A 17,923-nucleotide genomic window follows, 5' to 3' on the forward strand; every position below is an offset into this window, starting at 1 on the left:
TGTGGCTCAAAACAGAATGCCACTTGTGACTGCAGTGCACAAATTTAAACAAACACACTAAATGATTCTTTCCTTTTTTTGTATCTTGTAATCCCACTAGATATATCAATACTCTCAAATACCTCATTACACCTGCATCTGGCACGCTCACTGCAAGCCATGATAACCATAACATCTCCAGCCTACAAGCAGGCCATCAGCCAGCCATTTTAAGGCCAAATGGCCACAGATCCGCTTTCTGTTCTGTTCTATGCATGCCTCTCTATGGCTACTGACTATGTTTCTGCACTAGACTGCTTATTCTTTGGACTGATTATGTTACAACTGAGCCAGCTTGGGATCTGAGTATAGTTATACCCATTTACAACTATTAATTTCTGCTTTGGCTGATTGTGGTTCAGTCCAGTGATTTTTCAGCCTCACCTTTCAACAGTTCCTGCCATAATTATACAAGCTGTGTTAATTACAATTATTTTCTTTCATAGTTCTGGAAAATTCATTTGGTCAGTGACTCTTATTAGACACACAGCATTTTTCATTGTTGTTATGAATTCACCAAACTGTTAACAAATGAATTTTGTGATCTAAATTGAACACTGCAAGAGTATCACTGGCACACATTAGACAAATCACAATAAAAGAAATACTAATTACATATTTTACACCTCAGTACAGGAAATGGATAAAAGTGTATGTAAACAAGATGACAAACTGTCCCCTCTCAAGTGTAAATATTCACCTGGGTGGCAAATCCATATTAGTTTCTTTCAAGATCAATTTTTTAAACTACTTTCGCAAGTATCAAATCTTTGTTTGAAATGTGGGCTTATATTATTCACATGGGTGTTATAATCCACATTCAAACTCTGATGTCTTACATTCATAGGGGACAACAGAGACATTTTACATGACCTTTTACTGTCTGTACTTGCAAATGCTACTGACAGTTTTTTTTTTTTTAACTTTTGAGCTTGCAATATTTAAATTATAAAATCTACTAGAAATGGAAAATTCTTTCACTGCTGGATTTACTGCTCCCATGACTTGTTTCACTCATCCCACATGAACACACTTCTTCTTCTTCTTCTTCACAGTCACCCCCTTCCTCTGTTCCAGGTCCCCTTCCTTATCCATTCCTCGACATCATATGCTTCACAGAATTTCCCCTGCCTGTGGCCAGAATGAATTTACTGGGTCCACATTCCTATGCTGAGCACCTGCTGCCTCTCTCTCCCAGCCATCAGCAAATCTTCCCTAATTTTCCTCACATACTCTGCTCCTCTCTCCCCTTACTTAGCTTCCTGATACAACTACTCACCCCCCCCCCCCCAAAAAAAAACCACACACACACACACACACACACACACACACACACACACACACACACACACACACACACAGAGAGAGAGAGAGAGAGAGAGAGAGAGAGAGACCTCATACTACAAACAAATGAATGATAAAAACTATTTCTTACAGTAACTACCGAAGTCTTACCTGGTACATGGTTTCACATCTTTCAGAATAACATTTTCCCCTATTCGTATCCATCCCCAATTATCTTCTTCATATGGTGCTGTGCCACTGACAACGAAGGTTGGTCGGAACTGGCGAATTGTCAAAGAGGGAGCCACTTCTGCTGGGACTTTTTCTCTCAGATCCTCTAACGATGATTCTGTCATCAGCATGTAGCTTGAAAAGTCAGTATACATGCCCTGAAAAGAAATATTAATCAGCTGACACACTGGAACGATTTTTAGAAGTTAGTTAATGACTTCTGATGTTATTGTGGAAGATGATCAACATTTAAATAGAATAATATTGAGACAGTTCTTCATATATTTTCATTCAGTTCTATGTGCAACAAACTTGCAAACTAGTCCATTTAATTAAATCTGCACAGCAAATATTGTTGTATGTGCACACTAGTATACCTACTATTAGGTTACTGATCACTGTTCACACATATCATGACTGTTGTGAGACTACCTCATGATACAATTTTCGTGAAAGAATGAGGGACTTTATTAATTTTGTGTTTGTAATTCTGTCAAAATTCTTTAATCACAGTACTTTTACTGACCTAACACAATTGTGAATCTGTCATTCTTACATAGAAAGTGAAGCTGATATGATCATCACAATCAAACCCAGGAAAAATATATGGACATGCAGTGTAATCAAATCAGAGAAATTATGGTGAAAATACTGAGTAAATGTGAAAGCATGCATAGTCCAGAACATTTTTCTTTAGGTGTGTATCAATTGTCCACGAGTTATTCTTTTAGTCATGGCTTCACCCTCTACACACACCTACTTGAAACAATAATATTGTTCACATAATAAAGGTCAGAATGGAAAAATGCAACTGCCCACAACAGCAATTCACAGAAGACATTAGTTAAGAAGAATTCCCCGACAAATAACAATGCCTGAAAAAGACCTCAGTCCTCAGGTGTCATGTCAATTAGAAGTCTCGCCAAAAACTTACAGAACCTCTTACAAGTTTCCCAAATACACTTAAGATATACATAGTGAAAAAGAAATATTAAAACACCCAGAATTACCTAATAAATTAAATGCATAAGTAACTCTATATGTAATTATTAGTATTAATTAGCAACGCTAATCACATATTTTTCTCCGAGTACAAATGTGATACTCATTATTTTTATCTATCTAAAAACAAAGATGTATATAAAAACAAAGATGTATATAAAAACAAAGATGTATATAAAAACAAAGATGTATATAAAAACAAAGATGTATATAAAAACAAAGATGTATATAAAAACAAAGATGTATATAAAAACAAAGATGTATATAAAAACAAAGATGTATATAAAAACAAAGATGTATCTAAAAACAAAGATGTATCTAAAAACAAAGATGTATCTAAAAACAAAGATGTATCTAAAAACAAAGATGTATCTAAAAACAAAGATGTATCTAAAAACAAAGATGTATCTAAAAACAAAGATGTATCTAAAAACAAAGATGTATCTAAAAACAAAGATGTATCTAAAAACAAAGATGTATCTAAAAACAAAGATGTATCTAAAAACAAAGATGTATCTAAAAACAAAGATGTATCTAAAAACAAAGATGTATCTAAAAACAAAGATGATGTGACTTACCAAACAAAAGCGCTGGCAGGTCGATACACACACAAACAAACACAAACATACACACAAAATCCGAGCTTTCGCAACTGGCGGTTGCTTCGTCAGGAAAGAGGGAAGGAGAGAGAGAAAGATGAAAGGATGTGGGTTTTAAGGGAGAGTGTAAGGAGTCATTCCAATCCCGGGAAAGACTTACCTTAGGGGGAAAAAAGGATAGGTATACACTCGCGCACGCACGCACGCACACACGCACATTTGTAACGACAAAGAGTTTGGGCAGAGATGTCAGTCGAGGCAGAAGTACAGAGGCAAAGAAGTTGTTGAAAGACAGGTGAGGTATGAGCAACGGCAACTTGAAATTAGCGGAGGTTGATGCCTGGCAGATATCGAGAAGAGAGGATATACTGAAGGGCAAGTTCCCATCTCCGGAGTTCGGATAGGTTGGTGTTGGTGGGAAGTATCCAGATAACTCGGACGGTGTAACACTGTGCCAAGATATGCTGGCCGTGCACCAAGGCATGTTTAGCCACAGGGTGATTCTCATTACCAATAAACACCGTCTGCCTGTGTCCATTCATGCAAATGGATAGTTTCTTGCTGGTCATTCCCACATAGAAAGCTTCACAGTGTAGGCAGGTCAGTTGGTAAATCTCGTGGGTGCTTTCACACGTGGCTCTGCCTTTGATCATGTACACCTTCCGGGTTACAGGACTGGAGTAGGTGGTGGTGGGAGGGTGCATGGGACAGGTTTTACACTGGGGGCGGTTACAAGGGTAGGAGCCAGAGGGTAGGCATGAACTAAGAGGTTATGAAAGTTAGGTGGACGGTGGAAAGACACTCTTGGTCGAGTGGGGAGGACTTCATGAAGGATGGATCCCATTTCAGGGCAGGATTTGAGGAAGTCGTATCCCTGCTGGAGAGCCACATTCAGAGTCTGATCCAGTCCCGGAAAGTATCCTGTCACAAGTGGGGCACTTTTGTGGTGGTTCTGTGGGAGGTTCTGGGTTTGAGGGGATGAGGAAGTGGCTCTGGTTATTTGCTTCTGTACCAAGTCGGGAGGGTAGTTGCGGGAAGCAAAAGCTGTTTTCAGGTTGTTGATGTAATGGTTCAAGGATTCCGGACTTGAGCAGATTCGTTTGCCATGAAGACCTAAGCTGCAGGGAAGGGACCGTTTGATGTGGAATGGGTGGCAGCTGTCATAATGGAGGTACTGTTGCTTGTTGGTGGGTTTGATGTGGACAGACATGTGAAGCTGGCCATTGGACAGATGGAGATGGAGGTCGACGTCAAGGAAAGTGGCATTGGTTTTGGAGTAGGACCAGGTGAATCTGATAGAACCAAAGGAGTTGAGGTTGGAGAGGAAATTCTGGAGTTCTTCTTCACTCTGAGTCCAGATCATGAAGATGTCATCAATAAATCTGTACCAAACTTTGGGTTGGCAGGCCTGGGTAACCAAGAAGGCTTCCTCTAAGCGACCCATGAATAGGTTGGCATACAAGGGGGCCATCCTGGTACCCATGGCTGTTCCCTTTAATTGTTGGTATGTCTGGCCTTCAAAAGTGAAGAAGTTGTGGGTCAGGATGAAGCTGGCTAGGATAATGAGGAAAGAGGTTTTAGGTAGGGTGGCAGGTGATCGGCGTGAAAGGAAGTGCTCCATCGCAGCGAGGCCCTGGACGTGCGGGATATTTGTTTATAAGGAACTGGCATCAATGGTAACAAGGATGGTTTCTGGGGGTAACAGATTGGGTAAGGATTCCAGGCGTTCGAGAAAGTGGTTGGTGTCTTTGATGAAGGATGGGAGACTGCATGTAACGGGTTGATCTACATAGGCAGAGATACATTTTGTGGGGGCTTGGTAACCAGCTACAATGGGGGGCCGGGATGATTGGGTTTGTGAATTTTAGGAAGAAGGTAGAAGGTAGGGGTACGGGGTGTCGGTGGGGTCAGGAGGTTTATGGAGTCAGGTGAAAGGTTTTGTAGGGGGCCTAAGGTTCTGAGGATTCCTTGAAGCTCCGCCTGGACATCAGGAATTGGATTACCTTGGCAAACTTTGTATGTGGTGTTGTCTGAAAGCTGACGCAGTCCCTCAGCCACATACTCCCGACAATCAAGTACCACAAAGTACCACATTCGTGGAACCCTTGTCTGCCGGAAGAATGACGATGGATCGGTCAGCCTTCAGATCGTGGATAGCGTGGGCTTCAGCAGTAGTGATGTTGGGAGTAGGATTAAGGTTTTTTTTAAGAAGGATTGAGAGGCAAGGCTGGAAATCAGAAACTCCTGGAAGGTTTGGAGAGGGTGATTGAGAGGAAGAGGAGGTGGGTCCCACTGTGACGGAGGACGGAACTGTTCCAGGCAGGGTTCAATTTGGATAGTGTCTTGGGGAGTTGGATCATTAGGAGTAGGATTAGGATCATTTCTCTTCGTGGCAAAGTGATATTTCCAGCAGAGTGTACGAGTCTAGGACAGTAAATCTTTGACGAGGGCTGTTTTGTTGAATCTGGGAGTGGGGCTGAAAGTGAGGCCTTTGGATAGGACAGAGGTCTCGGATTGGGAGAGAGGTTTGGAGGAAAGGTTAACTACTGAATTAGGGTTTTGTGGTTCCAGATTGTGTTGATTGGAATGTTGAGGTTTTGGAGGGAGTGGAGCTGGAAGTGGGAGATTGAGTAGATGGGAGAGACTGGGTTTGTGTGCAATGAGAGGAGGTCGAGGTTTGCTGGAAAGGTTGTGAAGGGTAAGTGCGTTGCCTTTCCGGAGGTGGAAAACCAGGAGATTGGCTAGTTTTTTGAGGTGGAGGGTGGCATGCTGTTCTAATTTGCGGTTGGCCTGTAGGAGGATGTTCTGAACAGCCGGTGTGGATGTGGGAGAGGAAAGATTGAAAACTCTTATTAAGGATAGGAGTTGACGGGTGTGTTCATTGGCTGAGTTGATGTGTAGGTGAAGGATTAGGCGGGTGAGGGCTATGGATTGCGCAGTTTGGAACTGGTATAAGGACTGATGGAAAGAAGGATTGCAGCCAGAGATGGGAACTTTAAGTGTGAGGCCTTTGGGGGTAATACCAAATGTCAGACAAACCTGAGAAAATAAAATATGAGAGCGTAATCTGGCTAGGGCGAAGGCATGTTTGCGGAGGGAATGTAAATAAAACTTAATGGGGTCGTTGTGGGGGTGTTGTGAGGGTGACATGGTATTAGAAGGTGGAAAGTGTAACAAGAGGCTGAAATGTAAATGAAAATAGAAATATATTGGGAAGAGATAAAGGTGAACTAGAAAGCAACTGGTGATCTGGTGTGAAAAAAGGCGAAAAAGTGTTTGTTAAAGCTGGGCTATGTTGATCTTGTGGTGAACTTCGGTTGGTAGACATCGATGTGCATAAAGATTAGGTGGTTGTGTTGTCGCCAAAACACGTTAAAGGATGGAGAAATTCGGGAAAATTTCGAAAAATCTCCGTATAAATGTATTAAAAAGAGTGGTTTTGTGGTGGCAGATTAAGAAAATGAGGCTAACAATTGTCCGACGAAGAAATAATGACATTAAAACCTGTGGGAAGCGGCTAAAAAAGATCAGTGACGTGGGAAAAATGGAAATGGAATTAAAGTGAAAGTTATTAGAACTAGAGAAAATGGTTGTTTCATAGGTGAAAGGAACTGTTTGTGAACTATAAACGGTTGATTTTATAGTAGTGGTAGTGTTGAAAGCGGAAAAAAAAATTTTTTTGGTTATGGTTTGGAAGTGGGTTACGTATTATTGGGTATATATAGGTGGGATAAAATTGTATAGTAGATTACGGTAAAAAAGAGAAGGTGAATACAAAGTGAAACTACTGGCAAAAACAAAGAGAAAGTAAGACGACAGAAAAGATTTTGAAATGCAACAGTGACAATAACAAATGTAATTGTTGGGTTCAAATCAATGATATTATATTAAAAACAAAGATGATGTGACTTACCAAACAAAAGTGCTGGCAGGTCGATAGACACACAAACAGACACAAACATACACACAAAATTCAAGCTTTCGCAACCAACGGTTGCTTCTTCAGGAAAGAGAGAAGGAGAGGGAAAGACGAAAGGATGTGGGTTTTAAGGGAGAGGGTAAGGAGTCATTCCAATCCCGGGAGCGGAAAGACTTACCTTAGGGGGAAAAAAAGGACAGGTACACACTCGCGTCCCCCCCCCCCCCCCACACACACACACAAACACAAACACAGAGAGAGAGAGAGAAAGCAGACATTTGTAAAGGCAATACTAAAATGGGCACTGTTTTGCAACATGATCTGTTTGCCACGGGTAACACTGTTGCTCATCTGCAGAAAGTATAAAACAGCATTCTTTGTTAAAAGTGGATGAAATATGCAGAAAAATTGTGTCATTATAATCTGCCTCAACAAAAGATTGATTAATGCTAAAACTGTGTGAATAGTAACGTATCTGTGTACTTGTACTATACCAAGCTACATGCCAAGTTCTCTGGGGGACGAAGACTTGCTTGGCAATGTTGTATGAAAAAGAAAAGTTTTTTGAGCTGAGCATGCATGAATTTTGAAGCAACCAGAGTGAATCAGAGGGTAAAAGCAGAAAGTAGAATCTGGAAATGCAGCACAGAAGGAGGTAGATAGAATCTTAGTGAATTGAGCTATATTGATTACTGTGCTTATTAAAAATAAGGTTATCTTGACAAAAGGTAATAAGTGGAAGTGTCAAAGAAGGAAACTTGTTAGTTAAAGAATTCAGGGATGTACAACATAATGAGAAGTTATGAATTAAATGGGTACCAGGTTTAGTGGTTCAAGTGTTTGAGATTAACAACTGTATGTGCATAATGAGAAATGGTACAGTATTTGGTTTAAGATCCAGAATGCTAATAACCAGAATGGAACTAGCATTGTAAACACAACAACAAAGCAAAGGGGAGTGCATTCTGAAATTATGACCTCAGCTGTAGCTGGGCATTGAAATGAATTCAATGGTGACATAATTTGTGCTGGACTGGGACTCTAACCAAGATTTCCCACTTTATGCGAGTGGTCACCTTAACTGCTTTGGCTATCTGAGTATGCTTCCCGTCTGATCCGAATTCCCACCTTGTCACATGCTACTATTTAGTGCCCCTCATGTCCATCATACTCACTCACCACCATCACAAAAAAACCTGAAGAAACATAGTATCCTATGACTATAATACCAATGAGTCACTGTTGTAACCAACCAACTTGTACAAACATCTGGGTGTAGCACTTTGTAGGGATATGAAATGGGATGATCACATGGGCTCAAGGTCAAGGGTAAAGAAGCTTTTAACGTCAGCTTATTGGTAGAATAATGAGGAACTGCAATCGGTCTACAAAGGAGACTGCTTACAAATCACTTGGGTGACTGGTTCTAGAATATTGCTGAAGTGTGAGAGACCCATACCAAACAGGACTGACAGGGATTATTGAACATATACAGAGAAGAGCAGCATGAATGGTCACAGGTCTGTTTCATCTGTGTGAGTGCCACAAGATATACTGAAGGAACTGAACTGGATAAAATTATCCCAAGAACGTCTATTAACAAAGTTTCAACAACTGGCTTTAAATGATGACTCTAGGAATATGCTGCACAACCCCCCCCCCCCCCCCCCCCTTCTACGTAGGGATCGTGAGGATTAGGCTAGAATAATTATTACATGCAAAGAGGCATTCAAACAATCATTCTTCCTGTGCTCCATGCGTGAATGGACCCTAATAACTGGTATTATGGGATGGACGTACCCTCTGCAATGCACTTCAAGGTGGTCTGAGGAGTATAGATGTAGATCACACTGGATTCGTTCCACAAGAGTTCAGTGCATCTGCACTGAAATAATCTGACAACCAAGAACATTATATTGTCTATTAAATATCAATGTTGCCAACCACATCAAAAGATTGAAAAAGGTCATTGATTCGGTAATATGCACATTGTCAACACTCTCAGCCTTGAGTTTTTCAAGTGCAGTAACTTGTCTGCCCCAGATATAAAATTTGCGAATATCTCTTTAATATTTACAACTTCTAAATAAACATTTTAAATATAGCGAGAGAGGGAGAATGGCATCATTTTAATTGTTTTGTCACTAGTTGTGCAGTACTAATCAAAATGTCAGGCAATAAGGGATCCTTGATAGAATAATGGATAGAATAAGAGAAAGCCAGCCAACCACCTATGGCAGACTCATGTGTGGTGCATAGACACATGTAACAGAAAACAGTGTTCAACAATGTACAGAAAAAAATCAATTTCTACTTACCATAAAGATGACACATTAAGCTGGAGACAGGCACAATTAAAAAACACTTACACATTAGCTTTAGGCCACAACTTCATCAGAAAAGGAGAGAAAAGCATAGACCAGGCATTCACAAAAGCACGCACACCTCACATACAAGTGTCAACTCCAGCAGGTTGGACTGGAGGGTGCAGAGATGAGGAAGGGATAGCACTGTATGGGTGAGGGGAGAGAGGAATTCTGTCTGGCAGAGGGTGACGGGACTATATTGCCTGCACAGCATTGGGACACTGTGCAGCAGGGAGATGCAGAAAATGGAATGAAAAAGGAGAGGAGCTGGGAAAAGATGGGCAGGTGCATTGGCAGAGGCTGGCATGCAAAGATGGTGGGAAATGAGAGTAGGGAGAAGGCGATAAGATAGAGGAGGTAGAAACTGTTGGGTGAGGGCAGGGGGCAGTGTGTTGCCATAGCTTGAGGACAACATAATTACAGGAGTGGGGAATGTAAGTCCCACCTGTGCAATTCAGAAAACTGGTGGTGAATGGGAGGATCCACGTGGCCCTGGTTGTGAAACACCCATTGAAATCAAACATGTTTTGTTCAGTTACATGTTGTGCCGCAGGGTGGTCTACTTTCGTCTTGGCCACAATTCGGTTGTGGCCGTTCATCCTGGTAGACAGCCGATTGGTAGTCATACCAATACAAAGTGGCCTGGTGTTTGATGAGGTAAGATAAGTCTGTGACAGAGCTGGAATAGGAAGAGAAAGGTAGATGGCTTGGGCAAGTCTTGCACTTGGGGGTATGATCCCTGTGGCAAGGGTTTGGGATTGGGAGTGGCATAAAGATGGACCAGGATGTTGTGGAGGTTGGATGGGCAATGGAACACCACTTTAGGAAAGGTGGGAAGGATCTTGGGTAGGACGTCCCCCCATTTCAAGGCACGATGATAGGTAAACAAAGCCCTGGCGAAGGATGTGGTTAGATCACCTCTGATTACCTATCATCATGCAAGTGCATTGGCAGAGGGTGGCACACAAAGACAGTGGGAAACGAGAATGAGGAGTCAGTGATAGGGCGGAAGGGCAAGAAACTTTGGGTGTGGGTGGGGGTAAGTATGTTACCATGTATGATGATTATCTTGAGTTCACTTAGGCTGTTTAGCTGTGTCCAGATAATTTTGTAGTCAGACTGTTTCATTTTTCAAGAAACAGTACTTTTTATAGACCGCAATAACACCCCCCTCCCATGGCATCTAACCTGTCTTTTTATATATGTTTCATGCCTCATTAAATATTTAAGAACTTTCTATTTGGGTTTCATGCAATCTTTATTTTGAGTATAATTTCAGCACTACTACTGGAGAGCAGTTAATTCAAGAGCTTTGCTGTGATGCTTTAGCAATTTACTGTTAAAATTTTGACATTCAGAAGTGTCTTTGCTTTACATGCAATCTGATTTCGTTGTCTGGGTAATGACTGATGAGTGCTCAGAGGACCTCAAACTATGACCCAGCTAAAATAAACACCAAATGCATTCCACATGTACTCTTCTACCCAAATAGCTGCTGCTTGTGTATTTCCCAGCCCTGACCTATCAAAAGGAATCCTAGAAGTCTCCATTCCATAATGCAGGTCCGGAAATCTGCAGCCAAAACCATCAAAGAATTGACGAAGCCTTTGGCTGTGACCCACAACACAGCTGCAAACTGAAGGACCCTAATATATTTGGGGTTTGATATGGCAAGTAGTATACTCTCCTTGCACCCTGTGAGCAGGACAATCGGTCTTCACCACTTCTTACAGTAGCATGTGCAAACTGACAATGGCCTCAGAACCCAAGCAAGAAATGTGATTGGTCTCATCATAAGCAAGGACACCCGTCCCCCTGGCTCTCAGGGAAAGGAATAAAAATATAGCATATTTCGGTGGTTTTCTTTCAATAAAGTGATTTAAGAGCCAGTATTACACAGGTTTTTAACACAAGTCTCCTCTCACCTTCCAAAATATTAAAAATACACCATACCTCCATCCCCCACAAAATACTGTACACGCACCCTCAGTCATAAGCAACAACTTCAAATGAACCCTTTATCAACAATAGCCGCAGGAAGGGTTTCCTCCACACCTCTGATGATGCCGCCAGCAAAAATACAAGTGCACATTAGAATTCTAGCCAGCCCTCGATACTGTTTCCCTACGGGGCTCCATAACATGCCTGACATTGGAGCTCTCCATAAGTAGTAAACCCCTCCTTGCCATGGACCTGCGTGGACCCTGCTGAAGGTTGGTCACTGGTCTACTAACAGGATGAATGGGCAAGGCTAGACCATTAGTCCCCACTGACACACTGCCTCAATTGACACAAACACATTACAATCAGTCACTCTAACAGCAGTGAGTGCAGTTTTCCCCCAGAATGAGTATGCTGGAATGTGCCCCTGTGGGTGACACCAACGACACCTGACATGCCCATGCAATGCGCCAGTCTCTCCAACACTGTTTTATGCCCTGAGGCAGAAGCCTGCAGATGGCTGACCACACCTAATCGTGTCATCAGCTGCTTGTGCACTGCAAGCAGCTTCTCTAGCATCTGCCTCAGCATGCATATTCCCTATCCATCCTACTACTAGATTTGAGTGACAGCGAAAGATAAACAAAATAGATGAAAATGAGCTCTAATCTACCAACTGCTGCTCTACGACATTCAGACTATCTGCCTGTGGTGCCATAGATGGCATAAATCTACACTAAAAGAACCATGATATACACACAGTATAAAAAAGAAAACAAGACCTAACTATGGTGTCTTTTAGACAACACTGAAGGCAACAGTAAAAACACTTTTCAGACATTTAGCATCTGGGATGGTGATATATCAATTAGGGTGTAATTCTCATCACACTTAGCTGAGCACTGCAACACTTTTCATATTTTTGTTATTTTTGTAAGTATTTCTTGTGAGAGCAGATCGCTATGGTGTTCAAAACTTACATTCGGTAAAAACAGCAACCTGCACATGTCACTGTTGTTTACACCTCCCTGATAGATTTTGTTATGTGTGTGGGAAATTCAACTGAAAATCGCCATGAAAACCGAAAACTGATCGACCTATGAAGGTACAAACTTTATTTCAATTGTACTGTTGCTGATCAAGAAACATTTTTACATCTCATATTGCCTGCATAATCTTTACTACCTCTAATTGAAAGGCTGACAGGAAAATGCTGAGCCATGCCATTCACTGTTCCAATTATGTGGCATGAGCTAAAAGATCATTTTGCAAGTCGTTCCTTCTGTCTCACAAATACTGAAATACTAGACAAAGTTTTGAAATAAATCTTCGATTGGATTTTTTCATGCTAAAAAATTAGAAGGAGCAATCTGTCTCATGTGGTAAAATCTTTCTAAAATCACGATTGCAAAATATTTCTTTATTTACAATCAACCGGTTTGCTGTCATCTTCAGTACTGTAACATAATGTATATACATGGAATATATCTCTCACCTCAAGAGTTATGGCATAATATGAAACAGAAATGGGATTGTACATTTACATATTTTCAAAATTTATGCTATAAAATGTGTTATCAGCTGGACCTCATGCAAAGTGATAACCTGCCACGAGATCCAACTCAAAATCTGGGGTATAATTTTTTTACGGTTGTTAATACTCATTAATGACTAAACGCTGTCAAGATCAGCTTCAAAATGCATTTGGCAAAGAAGCCCCACTTTAGGTAACAATTTATATTTAGTACAGTGAATTCCGAAGATATCTGTTCTTTCCTAGTGACAAATTTCATGAACGACACAATATCTGCTGTTACAGATGAAAATATTGCCACTGTTCGAGTAGTGTTTGGAGAAGAGCAGACAGACATTTTGTTAAGTTATTTGGGTGACAATGAATATTGGTATGAGTCGAACCCAAAACATTTTACATCAACAGTTACATGTGAGAAAATTTTGTTGTCAATGGATTCCACATAAACTGACTCCTGCTCGGAAATACCTAAGCACTGACTTACGATCTTGGAAAGAAAAGTCAGTCATTTCATAGGGCCTTTTGAACAGAACCTAAGTCTACAGAAGCCCAACAAACTTGCAGCTCTGGTATGAAGATGGTTGCTACTTTTTTTTTCTGAAACTGGCCACACTGCTACTATAGTATTATAAGACATAGTGTTACTGGTGATCAGAACACAAACACCTATTTACAATAAGTTTTTGAGACAGTTTGTGAAAAACACCCAAAAGGAAAAGCAATTTCCAGAAAAGTAATTTCCATCATGACTTACACATTATAGCATAGAACAAAAGTAATCATTCAGTTAAGGTCAGCAGCATAGACATTCCAGAACACAAGACTAACCAAACATCTTGTAATTTCTTTTTGTTTCAAAAAATTTAAGGAAAAAAAAGGTGTGGAATGACCTTTGTCATCAGCTGAAATGTTGGAACATCAAGAAAACCTGGTTTCTGACGTGTGTCAGGAAGAATGACAGCTTTGCATTACGGCTGGTTTCATCAAATGCAAAAATGTATTGATGTTAAAGACGAATATTCTTGTTTGAAATTATTTCTCCATTGATTTTTGAAAATTTTTTGAGTTGCCCTAATAAGAATTTCATGCATTAATGTCATCACTAACAGTTAGCAGTCCTTCCACTTTATCATTTCTCAAGACAGTTAACATCCTGTGACTATACATATTTTCGAAACATAATTTTGAAATTCACGAAAGTTACAAATTTTCATAATTTATTTAAAAAAAGAAAAGAAAGAAAGAAAGCTCAGAAATATGTATTTATGAATTATGACTCCTAGTATTGGGAATAAAGTATATATGGAAAATAAATTCAGATCTCTAACACTTTTGGTTTCTTTGTTACAATTTTTGAATATGAGGTTGTCTTATAAAACAGCAGGTGGTAGGAGAGCACATGACATTGTCCACTTACAGTAGTCAAAAGGCCGATGTAGGTCAGAATGTGACTTTTGTAATGGTTATTAAGAACTGAAAAAAATGACTGAACAGATTCATCATCTGAAACATCGCTCGTCAAATGAGGGAATTTTTAACACTTTGTTCTACTCAATATGGAATGTGATTACTGAGTGATGTTTGACTGTACTTCCATGAGCCATTTTTTACCAAGGTAAATGATTGTGACAAACCTCATGTCGTCAGTACCTCAGCAACTGCTCCCCTTCTCAGCACTGCCCTTCCCACGGAAGTCTATGTGCTTGTCCCCCCACCCACATCCCCCCACCCTCTCCCCATTCCCACTACAGTTTGGTGATCAAAACAACAGCACAACTCCCACATTTGTTCACAAGACGCCACTGTTCATAACCCCAAAATTTTTACACCAAGGTAATTGTATCAGTGTGACTAACTATGATGCATTGATATTGTAGTCTTAGGATACATTTCTGTCTTTAGTGAAGAGTACACTATAACATTTTTTAATATTTAAAGCTAGTGGCCAATCTCGGTACCACTTTTGAAAATCTGATCAAGGTATGACTATATGGAGCAAATACTTGGTCTTGGGCCAAAAACATAGAAAGAAAACTCCTTACTTTTAAGACTGCTGTTTTGAGACAGATTTTTTTGACCAAGGAAGGATGGAGATGACTGAATAACAAGAAAAATCCATGAACTGCAGTAGTTGCATAATTTATTGAACACTGTGGCAGCAATTAAAGAGAGGAGACTTAAGTGAGATGGACACATGAATCATCAAGAAGGGCAGATAATTATGAAGGTGATGGAAGACATCAGAGGTAACAGACCAAGGGGAAAACAACAATGAGATGGACTGACAGATCAGAGAGGATATGAGTACAATGGTACTAGCTCGAGAAAAATACATGGACTGAAGAAGATGGAGGAGACTGACTGGTGAGACCAAAGACTAACTACGGTGTCTGTAAAATATTTTATGTAATTAACATTTTCAGAACACCTGTGATAAATGCATCTTCTCTGACTGGAGCAATATAAAAGATTGAGAAAGCAGTAGCAGAAAAGAACACCTGACTGACAAATAACACTTAAGCACAATATCCTGTTACCAATACTGAATTAATGGTCTGTTTGACATTATTGATTATACAGAACAGCAATTTGTTTATGTAAAACTGTAATCTATGGCAAAACTCCATCTTAGTGCTAAAACAGTAAATATGCAGTCCTATCAAAATGTTTACCCCTTCCAGAACACTTTTTTTTTTCCTTCAGAGAATAAAATACATATTTTGTTACTTAGATAGTAGTCTTTCTTTAATAAAATTTGTATTTTGGGTCAATTATAAATGAAAATGTTTTGAAATACAAACCATGTCCTTGGATGTAAGCATTGGATAAACTTTTTTATATATTTCAAGAGGACCAACATCCACTGTCCTGAGACCAACTTTATTATCTAGATCATAGCCAAGCCGCAGGCCTGAAGGCTTCTTGGTAAGCTGATTTGAAAACCATGCAGCAGCTTCATCTCCACAATCAACAGTCCACAGTTTTTCTTGTTTCCACATCCTGTGTAATAAGAAAACTGCATTTTTCTCATGCAAGTAAATTTGCATCTATTATTTCATATGCTAGAAGGGTGAATAACAGTCAGATATAGCTGCCCAAATAGGAAATTGTGGGAAAAGAAAAATATGTATGTGTGCCAGTTTCTGAAGTCACTTGGTAAACAACAACAACACCATTATTTTAGAGAATCAGTGACTTTCTTCACAATCCCTGACTCTAGAACTGATGAAATTTAAAAGTCATGGAACCTAAAGAGAAGCACCCTGAAAAAGTTTCTGAGCCACTATAAAATTTAACAAGGTCTGAAAAAGGATAGTTCAATTATTCCATTTAACTTCATTAAAAAAAATCGTATTTCAGAATAGATAATACATAACAATAAACTGGAATGAATCGTCAATGAATCTAGAAACAAATACTTCATAGTCTTATTTTACTTCCTATACTTTAACACATTACATTTAAGAATACAAAATCCTGTTACTCACGTTACTTCTTTCAGATTACTTTTGTCCTGTGGCAGTTCAACTTTCAAGGTATCTCCTTCTGGAGTAGAAAACACCACAGAATTGGGTCCCTCAGCTTTGACTTCAATAAGCAAAATACGAGGTATTTTCCGCCCAGTAATGAACATGCCATTGTTGGGATCATATACTATTAGCGTCCTGAAAATTGAAGTAAGATTTGTGATTTATTTTACTGCAATAAAAATTATATGTATATTGAAAAAACCATTAGATCTCTGTGAAAATAGAAACCTACTGCTTGGTAAAACAAGAGCAACTGTAGCACGAAAAACAGTAAAACCAATGTAAAATCATATCCTAAAAAGGCACATGGCATTGTTTTAATATTTTAGCAGTCTCTAGCTATCTCAGAACACACCATTCATTCTGTTTTTACCAGCAATTATAATCAATCCACATACGATTACAAAACATACACAACTATTTATATGCCTTAACCTTTGAGATTTAACCCTGTAGATGACAGGCAAATTTATCACATTTGGAAAGAAATTATGCAAACAGAGCACTTTGGAAAAAATTATACACAATCTCTACCCAATAATAATCATGAGTGTATTCCTAATGTAATAATAATAAAGTGGACTAATAACATAAGTAATGAGGTTCCCATAGAATCAGTGAAGAAAGGAATATACAGAATCAACAAATAAAGCAATGTTTGAAAAACACTGATTAGAAGGGGGCAGTATGGTAGGGTACAAATACAGCATCCTGTGAAGACACTCGAGATTACTAAATACAATGATTTCTTTTAATAATGAGGTTTAAAAACCATTAAAATGCTGAAATATAATTCAAAACATCCATGTATAAAATGTAATGATGCTTAGCTTAAGCATATAAACATCTAATATTGAATAAATTTGCCATAAAGAAACTTATTAACAAATAACTCACTCACATTATGCTCATTTTTTTCATTTTTTATGTCAACAGAACCATTCTTTAAGGTACCATGAACATCTCTGATAGTGCCACTAATTTCATTAGATCTATCTATCTTTATCTAAAAAGCTTTGTAATACAATTTATATATTACCCTTCAGAGGCAAATTCTCCACTAAGTACTTGAGTATCCCCTCACTCTTCATTTTACATATCATTTTATCAGAGAAAAATTAGTAGTCTTCTCTTCACTATAATCCATTAACAGCAAACATACATATGGTAGTGTATCTGCCACAATTACATTTGCTTCCATCCTCATCATGACACAAAGAAATCATGTATTATGCTGGTAAGTGTGCAGAGAATAAGTATCACAAAAGTAGTAACCTACACTGGCCCAAGGAGGATTCCAATAAAAAATTCTGGGTTTCCTGAGTCATGACTCACACTTAAGATATGTCAATATGCTACACTGCAACACACAATATGAATTTCTCCCCAAACCTGATTCCACCTTGAAGTTATGAGCCTCACATACATTACTTCATGCCATATTTCCTCCCCACTCCCCCAGAAAAAGTTATTTAAGG

The 17,923-nt window shown here is 39.3% G+C and overlaps 1 protein-coding gene across 4 annotated transcripts in view; it reads right to left on the bottom strand.

Moving 5' to 3' along the window:
* LOC126356283 (mitochondrial amidoxime reducing component 2) overlaps nucleotides 1-17,923 on the bottom strand; it is a 111,914-nt gene that overhangs the window by 8,329 nt on the left and 85,662 nt on the right. For all 4 annotated transcript variants that reach the window (XM_050007158.1, XM_050007157.1, XM_050007155.1 and 1 more), the window contains 3 exons: nucleotides 16,404-16,580; nucleotides 15,717-15,915; nucleotides 1,495-1,712 (listed from right to left, as the gene is read on the bottom strand). In XM_050007158.1, the coding sequence (XP_049863115.1) occupies nucleotides 1,495-1,712; nucleotides 15,717-15,915; nucleotides 16,404-16,580 (594 nt within the window). The remainder of the gene's footprint in view (nucleotides 1-1,494; nucleotides 1,713-15,716; nucleotides 15,916-16,403; nucleotides 16,581-17,923) is intronic.

Source organism: Schistocerca gregaria, chromosome 3, assembly GCF_023897955.1.
Source record: "Schistocerca gregaria isolate iqSchGreg1 chromosome 3, iqSchGreg1.2, whole genome shotgun sequence".
Taxonomy (NCBI): domain Eukaryota; kingdom Metazoa; phylum Arthropoda; class Insecta; order Orthoptera; family Acrididae; genus Schistocerca; species Schistocerca gregaria.